This window comes from Panthera onca, chromosome B4 (genome assembly GCF_046562875.1).
Source record: "Panthera onca isolate mPanOnc1 chromosome B4, mPanOnc1 haplotype 2, whole genome shotgun sequence".
NCBI classification, from domain to species: Eukaryota; Metazoa; Chordata; class Mammalia; order Carnivora; family Felidae; genus Panthera; species Panthera onca.
The window spans coordinates 53545914-53567159 of record NC_138345.1 but is presented as its reverse complement, the minus strand read 5'-3'; the positions used below and the strand labels follow the sequence as shown (position 1 = coordinate 53567159).

Below are 21246 nucleotides of genomic sequence, written 5' to 3'. Positions count from 1 at the left end.
AGGAAAGGAAAACAAACTTACCTGTGATCCTCTTGGCCCTCGCTTGTGGTCCCATTCTGAATGCCCCATGAGCTGTAATATAATATAATAATTACCATAAATTCAATGATGCTTATTTTATGTGGCAAAAAATGTGTACTCCTTCTTCTAAAGATCAAGTTTTTGAAATCTAAGTTTTAATAGTAATGTATTAAATAGCTATCATGAATAAATATACCTAGTCATAATAATTTCTTTGATAGCTAAGATTCCAAATGGTAGTTGTTTTGAAGATATTTTAATATTACTGTCTGATAGAAAGAGTCTGCTAATACATAGCTTTATGGTTCTTTTGTCAGAATGTCCTAGAGAGATGTTAACCCAGGTTAAGCTTTTTAAGTTTGTAAGCCATTAGGTTTCTAATTTATTAAGAAAATATGCTAAATAAATCATTAGTATAGCTTAATTTACTGTCATGAATGACAAAAATGAGAAGGCAAAAATATTTCAATCATTCTTAATTCTGTTTTGATAATATCACAAAACATGGGAATTCTAAAGAGTGAAATGATTTAATGTGAAATATGCCCCCAAGGTCACAAAATGTAGATTTACATCAAAAGAGACACTATAAGACATTATCAAGTTTGTCCCATAGTTGTAATGGCCCTGATCTACTCTACTTGCAAAGCATTGTATTTATTTATTGAAAATAACATTCAACTAGAAGAATACTAAGAAAATAGAAGATGTTGACTGAAAGGAATAAAACTCCATTCATCTGTCCAGTACACTTTCTATTCGTGTGTCCCAATGGAAGAATTCCCCATCACTAATAAACTAGCACACCAACAGGACAGACCCTTCAACACATGCATATACATTATTAGATTTTCTATACAACAGCAATGATTTCTTAGTGGATATAAAGAAATCTGTTCAAAAACTGAGAACAAACTGAGGGTTGATGGGGGGTGGGAGGGAGGGGAGGGTGGGTGATGGGTATTGAGGAGGGCACCTTTTGGGATAAGCAGTGGGTGTTGTATGGAAACCAATTTGACAATAAACTTCATATATTGAAAAAAAATAAAGAAATCTGTTCACAACACAATAGCAACAAAAAAATATTATAGTTTTGAACATTAGCAAGATGTGTGTGATAACAATAAACAGAAAACGGTAAAACTTTTCTGATGGTCATACAGTGCTCCTGATTAAAAAGACTGAATTGTATAAAATTATTAAGCGTTCAGTTCTACCCACACAAATTTACAGGTTTAACCTAATTTCAGTGAAAAGTGATCCATATTTGTTTAGGAAACTGAAAAAAAAACAACTAGGTAAATTTTATCTGAATAAACATTGGTAAGAATGAGAAAATATTAGAAGAGATAGTAATACCCTAGGGGATATTAAAATATATTCTAAAATTTAACCCTAATTATGAGCTAGTGATTTAAGACTCAAAATATAAATGAATGAGATGTAGTGGACACTTGTGACATGAACTCAAGTACATATGGCAACAAAATATGAAAAAGAAAACATAAATATCAATGAGTATTTGATGAATTAGTCAACAAATGAAAAAGAGAAATAGATTCTTTGGGAAAAAATTAGAGCTGAACCTTATACACAAATATTAATTCTAGATAGATAAAAAGACAAATTTAAAAAGATAAAAAGCATAAAATAAAATAAAGTCCAGGCAAATATTTAAACTACCTTGAAATGTGAAAAGATTTTCCAAACTAAACAAAACACACACATACACAGAGAATCAAAACACACACACACACGCACGCACACACACACAGGATTACGATTCAACTACATAAAATCCTCAAATATCCGTGTACAAATGTCACACTGGCAAAATATTTGCTTTAAATGGCAGGTAAAAAAAAAAAAAGTATCTTCAGTACACTAATTTTCTACAAATTTTAAAGTAACGCAACTTAACAAAATAATTACAGGAAAAGATAGTTCACAAAACAATTATCAATAATCAATACTGGAAATAACTTTATTTGAAGTGAAAAAATTTCAATATAAACAAAAGCAAGAAATGACGCTTGCTTATTAAATTAGCAAACTGATAATATTCTGGGAGCTTAGTGTGCCTATATATTGCTAGTATGTAGTGCACAGATACACACATATGTATATATTTACATACTTGTAAATACAGACATGTATACACTATATATATCAATAGATATTGCATACTCTTAAAAATTCATACCCTTTGAATTAGAAAATAAAAATGTAAAAATCCAGTAATTATAATGTGTCAATCACTGTGTCATCCAACCACAGGGGAACTATCCACTAAATTAGAGTATACAAAAGAATATAGTATTGCATTTACAATGTGGCCTTCAGGGCCCTTTTAAAAATTACATGCAAAATGCTCAAGTTTTAATAAGTGAAAAATATAACAAAGTAATTTTAAATTACTCATTTTTAATAAGAAGGTCAGTTATTGTATGCCTTGGAATTAGTGAAATGATTTAATTATAATTTGGCTAGCACACAGTTTGGGGTAAATTAGCCCAGGTAATCATCATATAACTTGAATGTTTACACTTAGCGGACATTTCTTTAATGCTTTAATTTTTTTTAATTTCTGGATTTAATGGCATTACATCTGCTAGTAAATATTAATACTTATATAAAGTTGATTATAAAAAAAGTTAAATACTAATCAACTAGTGAAATAAATAGTCTGATTTAGAAACATATAAATCAACATTTAATTAGTTGTTCACCAGAACTATCAAAACCCATTCCTGACACATTTCATCACCTGCCTTATTGACCTATTATTATTAAACTATTATTATTGACTTTTGTCAATAATAGGAAGAAAAAAAATAATAGAAAGAGGAGATACTTGCTTTGGCAACTTTAAAGAGATGATAACTTGAGTACTACCTAAATTTTCTGAAAATAGTATTTTATAAAAACTGTTATGCCATTATTCTCTTGCTAATGACTTTAACGGGATAATTTAATAAATTCTATCATGAGCGTCACAATAAAAAGAGGTAAGTAAACCACAAACACAAGTTATAATACATAATACACTGAACAAAAACTTTCAAAATACAGAGTCACTTGGGTCATCCCTTAGCACAGAACAAGAAGATAAACTTGATAATAATAAGCCAGAGCTTATAAACCTCCAAAAGTTCACTCTCTAAATCTGACCTTTTGATTTAGGGTAAAGGCATTCTATTTTATTCTACTATTACATATTTATTTTATATATTATTATATTTAAAAGTCTGAGTGGACCAGCCATTTGTTAGTATTTCAAAATGTATTTTTAAATGATACTATCACTACTTTTTTTCAAAATAATGAAAAATTAAAGAAATCTACATGCTATGCAATAAAATGAAAAAAGCAATAAACTCTGAAATGATAAAGAAGATACTGTAATATTCTCTATTTGACAGAAAGAGAGTCAAAGAAACTTCAACAAGATTTTTTCCCCCTTTGGACTTGAAGAAATCATACAAAGACTTTGTTTTTAATTAAAATAATCTGAGTCAAAATGTAACATTAATTGTTTCAGTGTCGAATGTATGGGTTTTGTTATAATATTCTCTGTAATTTGTTTTTAAAGGCAGAGAAAGAAGTAGTGGGGGTGCTGTACAGGGTGTCAGGGCTCTGCTCTCCCTGTGATTACATCATACCTGGCACAGGTAGGGGTGAGGTAGGGAGTGAGGATAAGCACATGATAGCACATGCATTTTCAGCTTATTTGCACAAAGAATTTATTTTACTATCGTAACAGCACTGCCCTTAGACAGGACAAAAGACTAAAATAACCACAATGTTTTCACTATCCCTTTTCAAAAACCATCCATAGTGTGATAAACGGCCTGACTTATTTATTATTACAGACTATTTACATTAAAATGAAGCATTTGCCCACAGGTAAGTATTCTTGTTAATGCTGTACCATAGGACTAAATGCTTTAGGAAGTATATAGACATCTCATTAGCTTCCCTCTCATGACTAAATTAGGACAAACCAAAAATCTTGGTTATAATAAACAGTGAAAAGGAAATCTTGAACAGGGAAGTCAGTGAATTTCAGAATTAAGTGCAAACCAATACTGATGAGAAAGTCAAAACATCCTTCGAATCAAACAGGTAGGATTAGTATTAAGTTGCAGATGACAACAGTAGTCATTTGACATTTTCATGGGCTTAGATGAAAGACAGAAATCGGTCATGGACCATAAGGAACAGAAGTAGAAACTGTGGAATTACCTTTTTCTTTTTGCACTTTAATTCATCTGGACTAAACTTTCAAGAAAAATGAAGAGCAGCATGATACCTAGATAACTCTGGGGAAAGAGACACTTCATTAACATGATATGATACTCTTTCTGGAGAAAGAATGCTTAGGATTTTATGATTAGTTATGTACAGTTTCTAGAAATGTAAGAGAGAACGAGAGACACATACTGAGACTGACTAGAAAAATGAAAAAAAAAAGGTTTTCAAATGTATTCTAGCTGGTCAAGAATGCATGGCTGCTTAATTCAGGAAGAAAAAAGAATGTTTGCCTCTCACCTTTAAAAAATACCTTAACTACTGAAATATGATTACCCCTCTGGGTAAAGGCATTTTAATAAGAAGGTTTGGGGATATATAGGTCACCAAAGTTACACCCACAAATGCTAAACAAAAATCTTTCTATCTGATGAAGGAATTCTCAAAAAAAAAAAAAAAAAAAACAAGAGTTATCTCTCTTCTTTTCCAGGTCCCACTAATCAAGATAGGAAAATGCAGATCCTTATATTTATTTCTAGGAAACAAAGTATACTTCCTTTAAAAGAAACACTATCTATTATTTAAAGCATTTCAAAAATCCTAACTTCCTTGACACTGAGTCATTTTCATCCTTATGGAATAAATTCTTTTCTCTCTCTTTTATTTTTAATAATACATTTCTACATCACAGCCTTCAGCTAACAGTATGTTACACAGTACTTAGTTCCAAGGAAAACAAAACTGCTGCCAAACACTGAATTTAAAAAGTTCACAGGAGAAAGCAAAGGAGAAGTCAGCATGGAAACAAAATGGTTCTATCCAAGCAGAGGTATTTTTAATAATAGCATGAGAAATGCAGACAGTTGAAAGTATGCTTCTGTAGGTAAAATATTTTCCTTTCTTGTTTCTAGATTTTTCCCTGAGCTATATTGCATTATTTTTTGTTTGTTAATATAAAAAAGAATACCTTTTTAGGGGCTCCATGGGAGGAAAAAGTTCACCATCGCTATTACTGCGAAGAGATGAAAGCTGCATGAGGCCCACTAGGTGTGAAAAAAATAATTCTTTGCACATACCTAAGGAGGTAAGAGGTTTTACATAAGAAAAAAAAAAAAGGTAACACAGAGAGACAATCCCATTGTTATCCTGGCCTTCCTCTCTAGAAACCATTCCTCTACTTCACTTGTCAAAAATTACTAAAGCATATTTTTAAAAACACATAAAATAACATATATATGCCGTATTATATAATATATATAATTATATTATATATAATATATATTATAGTGTGTGTGTGTATATATATATGTGTGTGTATATATATATATACACACACTATGTATACTTATATCTACCATAGATGGTGCATAGGAGGATGCCAAAGTTGCTATATAAACCTCCTTTTCATTGCATCATTTATTCATTAAATTTTTAATGCATATTTATTATATGCCTATTGTGTTCAAGGAACTGTTCTAGGCACAACCTAGATGTGAACAAACCAAGATGTATCTCTACTCACCTGGCTCTTACAATTCTAGTGAAAGGAGACAGAACATAAATGAATAAACAGAAGATAGCAGGAGATGATAAAGCTACACAGAAGCTTGGAATAAAGGAAGGAGAATCAGCGGCTCAAGGCAGAGAGGGCCTGGGAACAGAGCTAATTTCATATAAGTAGATCAGGGAAATCCTTTATGAAAAAGTGGCTTTTTAGGAGAGAACTGTATCAAGTGAGAGCTGTACACACAGATATCTGGGGGGTGGGCGTGCCAGACAGAGGAAATAGGAGATGCAACGACCGCGATCTCGAGATGGGAGAAGTGGTTCATTTGGGAAATAGCAGATTATCCTTAAGCTAAAATTTTAAAAAGAGCTGATCTTTTTTAACCATAGGTATATATTTGGTATTTACTCCCTTCCTCTGGTATGAAATTGCCCAAAAGTTAATCTTTCGATCCACTAATTAAAAATTGCCAAGTACATTCTCTTCAGCAATAACAGACCAGGGATTCCCCCTCTTCCCCAATCTCTTCCTCAATTTTATGCAATAGATCCCACACTCCACAAAGGCACCCTTAGATTAGCCATAGCACATAGCACAAATCTGGTGTCCCTTTACACATTTTTTTCAAGAGTCATAAAAGACACAGCAGGCTGCCTTTTAACTCTACTTACTGTGAGAGGCATGAAACTTTCCGTTTGATAAACAAATTAAAGCTTCTCTTTACACTTAGCACTTCCCTTTGGATTCTTCCCCTTTGCATACTCTTTTTATAATCTCTTTACTACTTAAGTTTTCTCTCTTCAGGATTCCATGTGGGAAGGTAGACCTGGACCGCTCACTCCCCTGACCACAGGGTCTACTAGATGGCAGTGCCTTGGCCTGGGAAGCTCTTTGACAGACAGTCTAGCCAAGCTCAGTTCCTGTCTAGTCCTTTGAGGGGAACTGCTCTTAATCCTTTGTTTCTTTCCTTCACCTCTTGCTATCAATGGAGTAAGAAGTTCAAGAGGACATTGTGCTCTGCAGAAGAGGGACACTGAAATCTGTATTTGATTTGGGCCTTAGGACAAAGATGTTGACAGAATCCCTGAGGCTCCCACACACTGTCACCCAGCCCTGCAGGGTTCTTCCCTGGGGTTTGGGGCATAGAAAGGCCTAACGCAGGTGACCCTGACAAGATTTACCCTCCTTTATAATTGAATTTACAAACCGGGAGACTCCATCAGACACCTTTGGGTAAACCAGATAGGTTTGATCAGTGGCCTTGGTTCTTACCCATAGCCTACCTTCACCACCACCACTTTATCACATCACCCATACCCCAAGTCCATCTCACTCTGCAAAGGCATTATCAAGTGATGGAGATACTATCAAAGATTTTAGGGGGAAACAGGACATGGTTACATTACACTGAATACTGCAAAAAGCCACAAAAATATTCATCAGATACTCCAAAGGCATCGAAAAGCATTTGGGGGTGGGGTGGGAGGAGGGCAGCTGTCACACCTCTTGCCCTTTACTTTTGAGGCAGGACAAGGGAAGTGAGTCTTTTTCAACTTACAGGTCCTAGCCTTTCATGCCTCAAGGATCTTTCTCAGGCTCTAAATATGTTGGGTTTTTTTTCCAGAATAATTTAGCTTCCTCCTATTCTCCCCATCTTGAATCTTTAGACAAATTAGTAGGGGGAACAAAGATTCTTTAGAACTAACTCTCCTTAGCACTGAGACCCTGGAAATAGTAAAGAACTGAATGACTGAAATTAAAGGAATATCTTTGTTTTCACAGTTACTGATAACTACCTAAATTCCATCCACTCTACACAGAATACATCCCTGATACTGACTCTTAACATGCCAACCAAGTATAAATTTCATAAACATGAGAAATGAAAAGACTTCAAGTAGAAAGAAATTCAAAAATTCTGGAGTTTGAAATTCCATCCTCTCTACTGTAAATCATAGATCTATTTCTGACAATTATGATGATATTCACACACTCTGATTTAGAGTGTTTCCATAATTCTATTTCTGTCTCTGTTATCCCAATGACAATCATTACTCTAAACCTATATGTGGTCACTGATGAAACTAACGCTTCCATTATTTTTACATATTTACATATGACATCTGTACTATCTTGATTACATAAATTGTTGACACTTTTACTGCTAATTTGCATTTTTGGTACTACTATGAATAATGCAATCACATCGGTCTTGTGCTTAAACAGTGCAACATTTCACAAAGAAATAGCAGTAAAGTTAAATAAGCTTGTGAAATTCTGCAAAATATAATTCTACTTAGTCGCAATATATATTAGCATTGTTAAAGTTTGAAGAAGTCTTAAAGAAACACAATTCAACTAAACATTTCCAGTAGAATTTGATCACAGAATACTTTTCTTTCAAAAGGGAGTAATAATTTTATTTGGAATACATTCTGAGAAACTATTTTTTACAGTTTTCTAAATGCTTTTCATATACATTATTTTCATACAATTTATAGAATCATGTATGATCACATAATTCTTTCCTACTGTATTACTTTTAACAATAAGGAATTACTGAGCCAAACCAAATATCCCATCCTGGGCAATGAAGTATATTGGTAAGAAAAAAGAAAAAGATGTGGGAGTTGATTTGTCTTCATGGAATTAATAATGATGATAGTTAATGTGATAGATTTATTTCTCTAAAATCCATTTTCCACTCTCTAGTCTCCACCTCCTTTAAAAACTGTGGAATAAGAGAAACATTAATGTCTCAGAAAATCCTATGTAAATCCTACAAGTTAATTATATTTTTAAATGTGGGCTATAGAATTACCTCAAAATGTATATAGTAAATTACATGTCAGAAGTTAGGTTATACTAAATTCTACTAATGTGTCTCTTTAATACACATTATTCATTGCTACATTCACATATTCATTCATACAAATATTTACTGGGTGCCCACAATATATCTAGCCCCATGCTCTATGTAAACATAACAAATACTGATATTGCCAACCCAGAGTCACCACAGAATCTTGAAGTACCTTCTGAACTGTTAATCAAGTATAGCACATTGGTTAAGCACATGGGTTCTGGGAGGCTGATTAGTTTAAATCACAATCTGACATGATACTTACAAGACACATGATCTTGGAAAATTTAATGAATGTTTCTGTGCCTCAATTTCTGTACCATTAGAATTCAGATAATAATAGCATTTAACTCATGTGGGTTAGGGGATTGTTAAATGAGTCATTACATAAAGAAGGTTTAGTACAGTACCAGGTGTGTAATAAGTATCACTCATCAAACCTTAGCTGTTACTTCTGTCACCATTAGTAATTATATAATATTATTTAGGTGTTACTGTATTCTGATTCTTTTTAAAAAGTATAAATCTGATGATATATACGGTTACTTTCTATTAAACTAGAATGGGAGAAACCCATTCCTTGACCCATGCCACCACACAGTTTATAAAATTTGATCAAATTCCTAAGTAAAATAAAACTCAAGCATCATTACTCACAGTAACATAAGAGATGTACATGACAATGGAGTCTACTGAGTGTACTGCATCAGGTCAGATTTACTTTCTGTGTATCAATTGGAAAACCCAACCTCTAACATTACTAGGACCCCTTGGTGACGCATGCAGTAATGACAACTAGGATGGCTTACTCTTCCTGACACATAAAGAGTAGCAAAAAGCTGTGAATCACAAAGAACAAACACTTGAAAAGATCAGTTAGGTAAAGGCTATGCTATGTTTCTTCAATATCAAAAAGACTTGCACCTTCAGCTGTATGATCTACTAGTTGGAAATACAACCAAATTTCCCATGCAAGTGACAGTTAATTAGCCCTAAAACAACAAGCGAAAACAAAACAAAACAAAACAAAATCCATGTAAAACAATCACAGTAAAAAAGCTTCTAAGTTCTAAGCAACAAAAGAAATACATTTTTCTTGTGAAATAGTAAAGAGGCATTACGGCTTAAAGTCATTTAACTCTATCAAGTTTACTTCAAGTGAAACCCAAATCTGTGAGCAGCCTTGAATGTGATTATAAATCTGTATTTTACAGTTTGTTAAACTACCTCTTATGTGATTTCTGCCAATTTCTATAACTGAGTAGAAATCTTTAAAAATGGGGGTCTCATTTATTATTTCCAGCTTTTCACCTGTTATTTTTAGACTAGATCATGCCAATATTTCTCAGTTTCCCTATCTACATTCATATTGCATTTATACAATGTCTCCTGAAAGGGCTCCTTCAAGAGTATTTTCCCCAGAAAAATTATTAAAACCCAGTCAAACCCAAGAGGGCAAATTCATGAAACTAATCTATAAAACTGATCTTTACTTACAAGAAAAATTTGGAAATCCCAGGGAAAATAATAAAATCAGAAATAGCCTCAGTCGTGACAAAAGCTTTAACTCAAGATTCAAGAGGTCTTGCATTTGGATAGTTTTAAGGATTTTTTTCCTTTTTCTAAATCAAACATTCTTATGCATTGTATGTGGTATAAACAAAAATAGTTTCTTTAATGTAAAAGCATTAAAATTAACACTGTGTGCTGAGAAGTGGGAAAATTACTTTTATCCCCAAATAGTTTAACACTTGTGAACCCACAAAAATACAGATATATTACTACTCTGTTTTTAAGCTGTTATGTATCAACAAAACTAACTAAATCAGAGGAAAATTCTCCACTTTAACCATCTTTCTCAGAAAGGGTCTTAAAAGTCCATAGCATGACTTTTTCAAATAAATCTCAGTAATTCATGTGACTTAAAAAAACTGAACTCATTTTAAGTCTCATAAAATGACATAAAATACTGAATTAATTTTTTAAAATTTCCTCTCAACATTGGCCCAAAAATGCTTTTTGTAAATTTTTAAAAGCCGTATTCAGTTGTAAGCTATGTTTCTCATTAGCGCCAAAGAAACTTCAGCAAAATGACATAATTCCCAACATTTTCCAGACTACTTCCTTCTTGTCAAACAGCTTCATTTTGGGGTCGGTGAGAAAAGGGCAGATTCACTTACATGGGAGAACAATATATGCCAACTCCATTACACGTCCCTTGGGTTTCTTCTTTTTCCTCTGAACTTGGTATTGCCAAAATTACTTTACTTCTACTTTCTACAATTAGTAAGTTTTAACAAAACGTGAATTTTGTCCTCAGATTCTTAAATGTTATTGGAAATAATTTATTATAAGGCCAGAAGATATTCTCTTAGCTCAAGTTTAAGGCAGAATATATAACCACCTCCCCAAATTTGACCTAGCCCCTCCATTCTTCTTCATGGCTCCAAGAGCCATTTGATATGTTGAGAGTAATTTCATGTGTTTGTTTATATTGCAACCAGTGTTCTTTTCATTAAGCAAACAAAAAAAAAAACTTTTCTTGGAAATGTATTCCCTTTGGGGATATATTATTTGGGTCACTGGGGACCAAGGAAAATAAATTAGAATATAAGATATTGTGGCAAGAAAAAGGGAAGGAGGAGGAAAAAAGTAGTATAGTAAGATCTAAAGTTCTTTGTATTTCATGAACTCTCTGAATTTCAAAATTTATGAACTTTGAATTAGGAACTTAATAAATTCTTTGTATTTGATGAGGTCGGTAGAATTACAAGTGCAAAAAGAATTATCATGTTCTTCTCTGTTCTTACTGCTAGAGCAGAGAGACTTCTTGCCTTTTTATTTCTTTCTTTCTTTTTAAGCATTACTATACGCTAGAGCCTGTATTAAAGGTCAAATATAAAAAACAGGAACAACTAAAAAAGTTAATTTGAAGCGCAGAAACACAAGGAAATAGATACATAGCTAACTAATGATGGCTATTCTGGGTTGTAGAAGGCGAGTCCTGATTGATATATCAATTTATTACTGACCTTGTCAATGTGAATTAATAATGTACAAAGAATGGGATTCCTGCTTCGTAGATTATTTATATACATTGAAATTTTTCTGGATATTTTTGGGAGGAGAAAGGACCATCTTAAATAAAGTATACAATATATATATTTTTTATTAAACACATTTTCTTTGCTTCCAACTATAACTGGGAGTACTGAATATTTTACCAAGAAACATGTTTCAATTGAAATTGCGATATAGAAATAGGGAGAGGGATGGAATTTGACAAAATATTTGTTCACCAATGCCACGTCACAGCCAAACCTCTTTAATGAAACTGCCATAGAAAACTTTTTGGTTTTTCACCCTTTGTTAAGAAATTTAAGAATTAGAATTGTGGGATTCCAAATGATCAGAAAATTACATCTGAAAATGGAAAATTATGGTCATTTATGGGAATATTAGGGCAATTTTCCTGTTAGCCCACATTTCTTCATTTCTGGAAGCGGTCATGAGGGAATGACTCCTCTCATGCTGTTTCTGGCTACAGGGTGTGTGTGATGTGCCCAAGACAGTATCCTTGGAAGGGTAGACTCCCGAGTCAAATTTCCTGAAAACAAATCCCTATTTCACTCTTCCTAGTCTCATCAATCTGGGTAAGTTATTTTATCATTGCTGTGTTTAGTTTCCTCATTTGTAAAATAGAGATAAGAATATTACCAACTTCACGTAAGTTTTATAGATGAGAGAACCCATATAAAACCATGCAACTGGCTTTTCACTTACTTTAGAATTAAATTTGAACTCCCTGCTACAAACTCAAGGTTTGAATATTATTGATCAGGCCTGGAATGAATTTTCCCATTTCATCTATCCATCCCTTCCTCCAGCCAGCCAGCCAGCCAGCCAGCCAGCCATCCATCCATCCAACATCAACCAATACAGATTGAGCACCTACTCTTGGCCAGGCTTGATACAAGACACTGGGGTTAGGGAGTAAAGAAAAGAGGCCAGCCTTGCCCTCACCTTCCCCCATTACTCTTCAACATCACTGTTTGTTTCCTATACTTATTGCAATATGAAATTAACTTGTCTATTTATTTCATTACTTGTGTATTGTTGGTCTCCCATTCTGGAAAGTGAGTTTGAAGTTAGCACAAACTTTTGGTCCTATTTTCTATGTACACTGTGCCTGGTACCAGTTACGGTACTCAATAAATATTGTTTAAAGAATGACTGATTGGTGTGTCCCAAAGAAAATTTAATAAGAGAAGTTAACTAGACAGAAATTTAAATAATGAGAAGTTGAATCAAAACTTCTATAGCTGTGAATCCTTTGTCTTCAATTTCATTGTCCCTAGAGTTCTCTTGCTACAAAAACACATCTTGTGTGAAATACATAAGTTTTCAAATGTTAAAGAATAAAATGCCTATTATTTTAACTTTAAGATTCTGTAGCACTTCTTGATGGAAATGTAGGCATACCAAGTTTCTATAAGCTCAGAGGTACAGACAGAAGTACGTAAGTACCCCTGAAACTACTGTAACATTGTGTACCCAAATAAAAATAGAATAAAAAATAAAAACAATCAACCAAGAGGAAAAAAGAACACCTAATAGTAAACATGATTTGTCTCTTCATTCCAACTCAGAATCTTCCCTTTGTTGCTTGTCTTATGTGACCAAAGACCTCTAGTTGCTCATATCATAAACTTTCTATTCTTTTTCCTTCTTCACAGGACCCCAATTTTCATAAAGATGGCAACGTGCCCAGCTTAAAAACTACATTTCCTGACCTCCCCGCCCTTACAAATCAGGCAGGCATGGGACAGTCTGGGCCACTAAGATATAAGAAGAAGTCACTGTGTGAAGCTTCCAGGAAAATTCTTTAAAAGAGGAAACGTGGCTGGCATGTCTCTTTTGCCCTTCTGCCTTCCCACCTTCCTGCCTGGAAGGGATATAGCATTCTGGAGATGAAACAATTATCATCTGATACAAATGACCATGAGAGAAAGATAATTGCTTCTGCCCCAACATCCTGAAGCCATGAAAATGTCATTATTGAGTTCTATTTGAGCAAACATGTACAAATGCAATCTCTCTCCCTCTCTCTCATGGAAGAGTAGCACAATGAAAGGCAATCAATACATACCAGGAAAGGCCTTGGAAATGGAAGAGAAACAGATACACACACATTAACTGACTTTGGATTTACTCCAAAGCAAAATCATCATAACATGCTAACTATAAGATTGGTAGTTTGATTATGTATCTGACACATGTATCAAGCTATGACACATATATGCAACTTCATGAATTAAACACAGATGTAACCTGTGAACATCTCAGTTCTCTTTGTTGCCAGACACTTGGATCTTGAAAATAACTATCACCACTTAAAAAAAAAAAATCAAAAAAACAAAAAAACAAAAAAGACAAATGGTAGGGAGGTGGCAGGGATAGAAGCAGAAATGGCAAAGTGACTATCGATGGATATAGGATTTCTTTGGGGGGAATGATAGAAATATTCCAGAATTAGACAGTGGTGATGGTTGCACAACTCCATGAATATATAAAAACCAATGAATTATATACTTTAAATAGGTAACTTTTATGGTATGTGAATTATATATCAATTAAAACTTTTTTTTCTAATAAGCATATACATTCCACACTACAGAAGTGCTTAAGGAAAAATTATGAGCATTAATCATTCCTATTTAAATTTGATGTATGCTGCTAAAAATATTGTGGAACAGAGAATTATAATTAACTTCCTTATGTGCAAGATATTTTAGCTGTATTAAAAAGTAAATATAAGCATGGCTTATTCCTATTAGAAAATGATAAGTATATGCATGGTGACTGCTATTCCTATTACTAGGTACTCTGAAAATATTTAGGAAACTTTCCACTTATACCGGCTCTACCTGCAGAGTTTGAACCAAAGGGAGATTTTATACGCACTTACATTGTTTTTATTTCTAAATTGGCTCCAGGAGTAATTCTGCACTGGAGATACAATATCTGACAGTTTTGGGTTTGTTATTTTAAACTGTGGTTCACACAGTAGCTTTCATTTTCCTTTTCTCTGTGAACAAAACCCTTCTCAAAATATTTGAGTGCCTACTACAACATTAATATGGGTAATTTAAAGCATTGTAATGATCTGATGATTCTTCTCCAAATAATTAATGTTTTGACCACTATGTGACCTTCCATATATATTAATATCAATAACCATATAAGCCAATATTCTATACCAAGGGCTGTTGGATACTTTGTGTACAACAAAGACAGATGGGATTCTGGCCATCTCATTTTAATAAAGGAGAAAGAAACATAAGCGATTAAAATAAAACGTAAGCACACATTTGTTTTTCCCACTGGTGTGGTTGAGTCCTTACTGTGTGCCAGGCATGCCTTAAGTATTTTCTATGCATTATTTCAAAAATCCTCCAAATAATCCCTCTAGAGTAATATCATTTCCCCTCTCTTATAAATGATATAACTGGGACATACAGAGAGCTCTTTATTATGTGGAATCTGTCAAAGGTCCCACAGCCAGAATGCATACACAGCAAGGTCTGCCTTTGAAACACCAGCTCTTATCCTCAACGTTGTACTCCTCACATATCATGAATTAATCACAGATATGGAAGCAATGAATTCTTCCCTGAGAGGTAGGAGGTAACAATGAGGGCTGAACAAAAGATAGGATGTGATGTTTAAATTGGTTTTTAAAGAGTGCATGGGAGATTGCCCGGGATGAGGGAGAATTCTAAGTAAGTTGGGGTCAAGATACAAAGATCCTTGTACATTAAGTTAAAGGTTTCATAATATATTTTAGAAGCAAAAGGAGGAGGGCCTGGGTGATTCAGTCAGTTAAGTGTCCGACTTCGGCTCAGGTCATGATTTCACAGTTTGTGAGTTTGAGCCCCGCATTGGGCTCTGTGCTGACAGCTCAGAGCCTGGAGCCTGCTTCCGATTCTGTGTCTCCCTCTCTCGGACCCTCCCCCATTCATGCTCTGTCTCTCTCTGTCTCAAAAATAAAGAAACATTAAAAAAAAATTTTTTTTAAATAAATAAACGTTAAAAAATGTTTAAAAATGTTTAAAAAAACGTTAAATAAATGTTTAAAGCAAAGGAAACATTAAACACTTTCAAGTAAAAATTATATGAACATATTTGCGCTTTAGAAAGACAAGTCTATAAACATAGTTATAGTTGTTTGAACGATAGGGCAACTTTTGGGAAGGAGAATGATGGCAAGATCCCTTAAAATAAGACCCCTACTAAACATGGAATGGATACAACATTTTGAAACTAAAGTTCATACTCATTCCCTTATTCTCATAAGGAAATGTCTAATCAATTCAAGATACATTTGAATTGAAACATGAGCATCTTCTCCTCTCACATTCAAAGATTAAGGCCATAAAATATTCATGCTCTCATAATGTTTTCATCTGAGGTTGTTAACTGTATCAACAGGTTTAATTAACCAAAGAAAATTAAAAGCTAATAAATTAGAACCCAACAAAAAGAGATAGAGAATTGACAACTCAGAAGAAAGGTGGGGGAGAATCTTATACTCTTTTTTCCCTTTAAATAGGTAATTTAAATCAACTGTAGCTTGAGCAGTTTTAAAGGATCCATGAGCCCCAAAATGTATCTAAATGTCTAGAGTGGCTAGACACTCTAAATGTAAATGTAATAAAGTATTACAATCTGTGTACCTCTCATACTGTACCACAGACCTCTAGCTTAAAAAATGCAAATTCCTTAATGTCAGGCACATTTGCCAACTGCTGAGCCTAACACTGTGTCTTCACTAGAAGATGTTCCAGAACTAATAGTTAATTACTTAAGTGCTGCAATATTAACATAACAATAGAACATGGACAAAGGGCAATGATCCAGAGAAAACAACAGTATAGCTTGAGTTCTGATATCTAGTTAATACCTTAGTTGTGTTATGTTTCTCTCATGTCAATACAGCATGAGACCCTTAATACATTCTTACAGATTGATTTGAATAAGCCTTCACAAGAAACTGTCACATGGGAACCTGATACCTCAACCCAAATGTTTGTGTGATGTCAGTATCACGAATGTTCACATTAAATGCTAGTCATCTGCCTGTTATGTCTAACCATATCAATGTTGTCAATCTTAATTTGTAAACTCAAGATTAGAGACTCTGGCTTAGTTCATTTTATACCCAAACAACACTGTTAGTTCTTAATAAATGCTGCTGATTATGGCTATTGAAAATAATTTCCAAAATAAATTTTCAAATATTCAAATTTTCAAATATCTATACAGTGTACCAACTAACTGCTCTGTGTTAAATAAATGTGTGACAAATGCCAAGCATCCAGATCTTCATATTCCTTATTACAGATTTTACCAAAGTTTACCCTTTTTTGTCCCATGCATCTATCATGACTTTTATTTATAGCTTTTATCATTACTTTTATATAGCTTTGTTCAATATGACTCCAGATGTATAATTAAATTGTGTTCAGAGCATATGCTAGCAAATAAGCATGAACTAATTAAAAACAAAATTCCTTGAGGCTTCCAATGTATTTGCTTCCTATCTTGCTGTTACTTGTACTCTGCGGGAAGACACTGAAACTTTAAGGGAATAACTGTCCATTTAACAAGCACAGGACACAGATATATCAGACTTGAGCACAGGACCCAAGACAATTTTTTTCTTAACCTCTTATTTCACAGATGCTAACACTAAATAAAAAACAGAAGCCAAAGACACAGAGGGGCACCTGGATGGCTTAGTCAGTTAAGTGTCAGACTTCGGCTCAGGTCATGATCTCGCGGTTTGTGAGTTCAAGTCCTGCATCAGGTTCTGTGCTGACAGCTCAGAGCCTGGACCATGCTTCAGATTCTGCCTCTCCCTCTCTCTCTGCCCCTCCTCCATATGCACCCTGTCTCTGTGTCTCAAAAATGAATAAATGTTAAAAAAAAAAAAAGTAAAAAAAAAAAAAAGCCTAAGACATAGAAGAAACAATTTAACGATCACTCAGAATTTTCTGAGTAAAACAAATCTTATAATAGTCGGAGTATTCAATTAATTCCTTAGGTATTTTAGAAAGTACTACTCTTATGAAAAACAGTGTTATCATTTATTTAATAATAATCCAATATCTTAACTGAAAAAAAATTCCCTTATAAGGGTACACTATTCACTGTTCATATACATTGTTATAGAGTAATTTTTTTCCACAACAGAGCAAATGTCACATTATGGTTTAACCTCTACTATGTAAGCAAACTTGAGAAATATATTTGACCTCTTGAAGCTTCAGTTTCTAAGTCAGTGGAGACACTACTTGTCTTAACCATCTCACAGGGATTTTACAAGGGAGCAAATGACAGAACAGACAAAAAAGTGCTTTCTGAAGGCCTTTATCCTTTGCCCTCGTCTCTTATGTGATGTAATGATTGTGAGTAGGACAAATCTATTTAAATTTGTGAAGCTATTCCTAAAACTATTGACTATGCATTTTATAAATGTAACATGTGGTCAAGCATCAGAAATACAGAATTATCTTAGAGATTACTCTTCACATCAAATGAACACTATTTTGCCCTACAATGAAAGAATAAAAAAAAATAATTGTTTATAATGTGTTGTAAAGTATCCTGCAAGAATATGGGAAATGTGTTCATATAGATAAGGTTTTTGGGTTTTTTGTTTTTTAACATAAGGAGCACTGCTTTTGCAGAGGTTGGTAGAATAATGGAACGATTTTGTTTTGGAATGTCAAAATAAATAGAAACCGGTCTAACAGGATAAAGCTAAGAGGAGAGTTGCATGGGGATCAGAAATATGTCCTGATAAGGAAAACCCCATTAGCCTCTGGGAACTTCAGTCTGGGGTGACATTTCAAAGGATTAAACCTCTAGATTATCATGAGAGTGCTTTTCCTGGCTGAACTCTGAACCAGACAACAATAAATCCTTTTTCATGCTCAGGATCCCAATTCTGATTTACTATAATGTTTTAATTAAACCCAGTCAAAATTTACATTAAGTGAGGTATTTAAAAACACACTCACTTTCTACAGAATGAACAAAGCATTATTCCAATTAATGTACACAGATGACAAGGCCCAGGGGAGGAAGGATTTGTTGGATCCATGTACCATTTTTTAATTTGTTGAGCTTGGTAAGGCATTCACACTTCTAATTTACTAATTAATTTTAATTTGAAAAGAAAGGGTGGGGTTTTCAATGTGATTTTGCCATGAGGCTAATTCTTAACAAAATGTATTTTACAGTCATTAATACTGATTTGTGAACTCATATTCAAGCCTTGAAAAATTATATTTGAATCTATTACTTGGTGCTCACATTGGATTTATCTTATGAAATACATACTCTGAGTCTTATTTCTACTTTCTAGAGAAGGGTGTGCCCATTAGATATAGTAGGGTCGACTTTAGCTGACCCTAATTCCTTGACTACTATGGAATCTGACACATTTTATTAACTATGGTTTCAGTGTTCACACGAAGTAAAGGAAAAGAAAGAGTAATTACGGTTTTCTCCAGATTTCACTGATCAACTGTGAGACGTGAAAGAAACGGCTGAAGAAATTTTACCTCCTCAAATTCGATTCTTCAATTTTAATAAATGAAATCTGAACCTGAAAATATATATTAGATTTCAGGAACTTCTAAATCAAGTAATTCATGGACACAGATAACTTCAAATGGGTAACAGTAAAGTGACAGTCCCTTATAACAATTTGTTAATTTGTAATTCCTTTACAGGAATGAAATGAAATCATTTATTTCTAGAGGCAGGCACTGAGCACTCAGAACTCAGACAGACTGGGCTGCAGACTTGATCACCTTACTAATTAATTCCCTATGAGACTATGACCAGTAATACCCATGATGCATTGGTTTGCTAGGGCCACCGCAACAAGGTACCAAAAACTGACTGGCTCAGAACAACAGAAATGTGTTATCTCAGAGTTCTGATGGCCAGAAGTCTGAAATCAAGGTGTCAGCAGAGCTACCCTTCCTCTGAAACCAATAGGGGGAAAAATCCTTCCTTGCCTCTTCCTAGTTCTGTTGGTTTCCTAGCAACTTTTCATGTTCCTTGGCTTATAGATGCATTGTTCCAATCCTCTGTCTTTACAGCTATCTTTCCTCTGTGTGTGCCTGTCTGTGTGCAAATTCCCAATTTTCCACTAAAGACATCAGCCATACTGGATTAGAGCTCACCTAAAGACCTTATTTTAACTTGATTACCCCTGTAAAAGACCCTATTTCCAAGTGAGGGTACATTCTGTGGTGCTGGGGGTTAGGATGTTAACACCTTTTTTGGGAGACACAATTCAACCCATAACATATGGGTCTTAGTTTTCACACATAGAAAATTACTAAGGGAGGCTACCTAATGGGGCTCTCAACCATTGAAGGAATAAAGCAATTTTCATTTTCTCGAAATAAAAATGTATACTTCATGAGTGCTGATAGCACCTGCTGAATGCAAGATCCTGGCAAGAGCTGTGCTTTCTGCACTTTCTAGAAAAACCTGAGTTTTTCTAGAGTAGGATCAGTTATGTTTATAATGACTGACCATAGGGTTCATCTGGCAGATTTGATTTAGAGATTGAGGACTCCTGGATTAGATGATCTCCAAGACCTTTATAGATAGGACTTTTCCAAATCTAGGGCAGTTTTTAGGCCTGCATTCTTACTATGTAGATGAAATCAACAAAGTAAGACAAGATGTCTTGCCAAAGAATTTTTAACATGAAAACCTAAAAATAAGGGAAAAAATCATCCTTACAGCTCAGAGCATTTCTAACATTATTCTTATTAACACCTTTCCTAGTGTTCTTCAATCTTCCCAGACTAGAGTCCATTCTCTGCATACACCATGTTGCTTCTGTAAATATATACTTCTTAACATATGCTAAGTCAGAAGCACCAACAAGCACCTACTTGCTCAGTGTTAGACTCCCAGCTCATTCTGCCTCTGTTATGATGTGTGCTCTGGGAAGCTCATGGGGGTGGCTCCCTGCCTCAGTTTTCTCAGCTATCACATGGGGATAATTAGAAAATACTCTCAAGGATATATAGTGAGCATGCCTTGCTTAGCTTATCACTAAATTATCACAGGTGCAATAAGGGGAGGGAAGCTAATGACCACATCTAAGATTTTGAGCATTTTAAATATCATCAAGGTTACAAAGAATCAGTAATAAAAGGAGATCAATAATCTTAGTAGAAGCAGAAGCTTTCATTCATTTACCTTGGCTAGCCACTAGACGTAACCTGTCTGTTCCTGTTCCTGTAACTGTAATTCAAAGTGTCATCATCCCTCCTGAGGCAACAGCACATCTGCCACCATCAGGAAATTTCTCACTATATTATTCAATGCCAGTGTGCTAGTGCAGATCACAAAACATGACCACGTTCTTTGCAATTCTAGCAGCTGGCATCAGAGAAATGGCAGTAGGGCAGCAAGGAAAAGACTGAGAAATCGCAAGTCAAATGAAAACCAGTGTGACAACTTCCTAGGTTACAAATCGTTCCCCACCTAATTTTTTAGCAACTGA

General features: G+C 34.2%; 1 protein-coding gene across 4 annotated transcripts in view; it reads right to left on the bottom strand.

The window, feature by feature from the left end:
• The window catches only part of PDE3A (phosphodiesterase 3A), a 316135-nt gene that overhangs the window by 124384 nt on the left and 170505 nt on the right, over window positions 1-21246 (bottom strand). For 3 of the 4 annotated variants that reach the window (XM_060658211.3, XM_078450049.2, XM_060658213.3), the window contains exon 2: window positions 22-72. The exons of the other annotated variant lie outside the window; for it this stretch is intronic. In XM_060658211.3, coding sequence (XP_060514194.2) covers window positions 22-72 — 51 coding nt within the window. The remainder of the gene's footprint in view (window positions 1-21; window positions 73-21246) is intronic. 4 annotated transcript variants of the gene reach the window in all.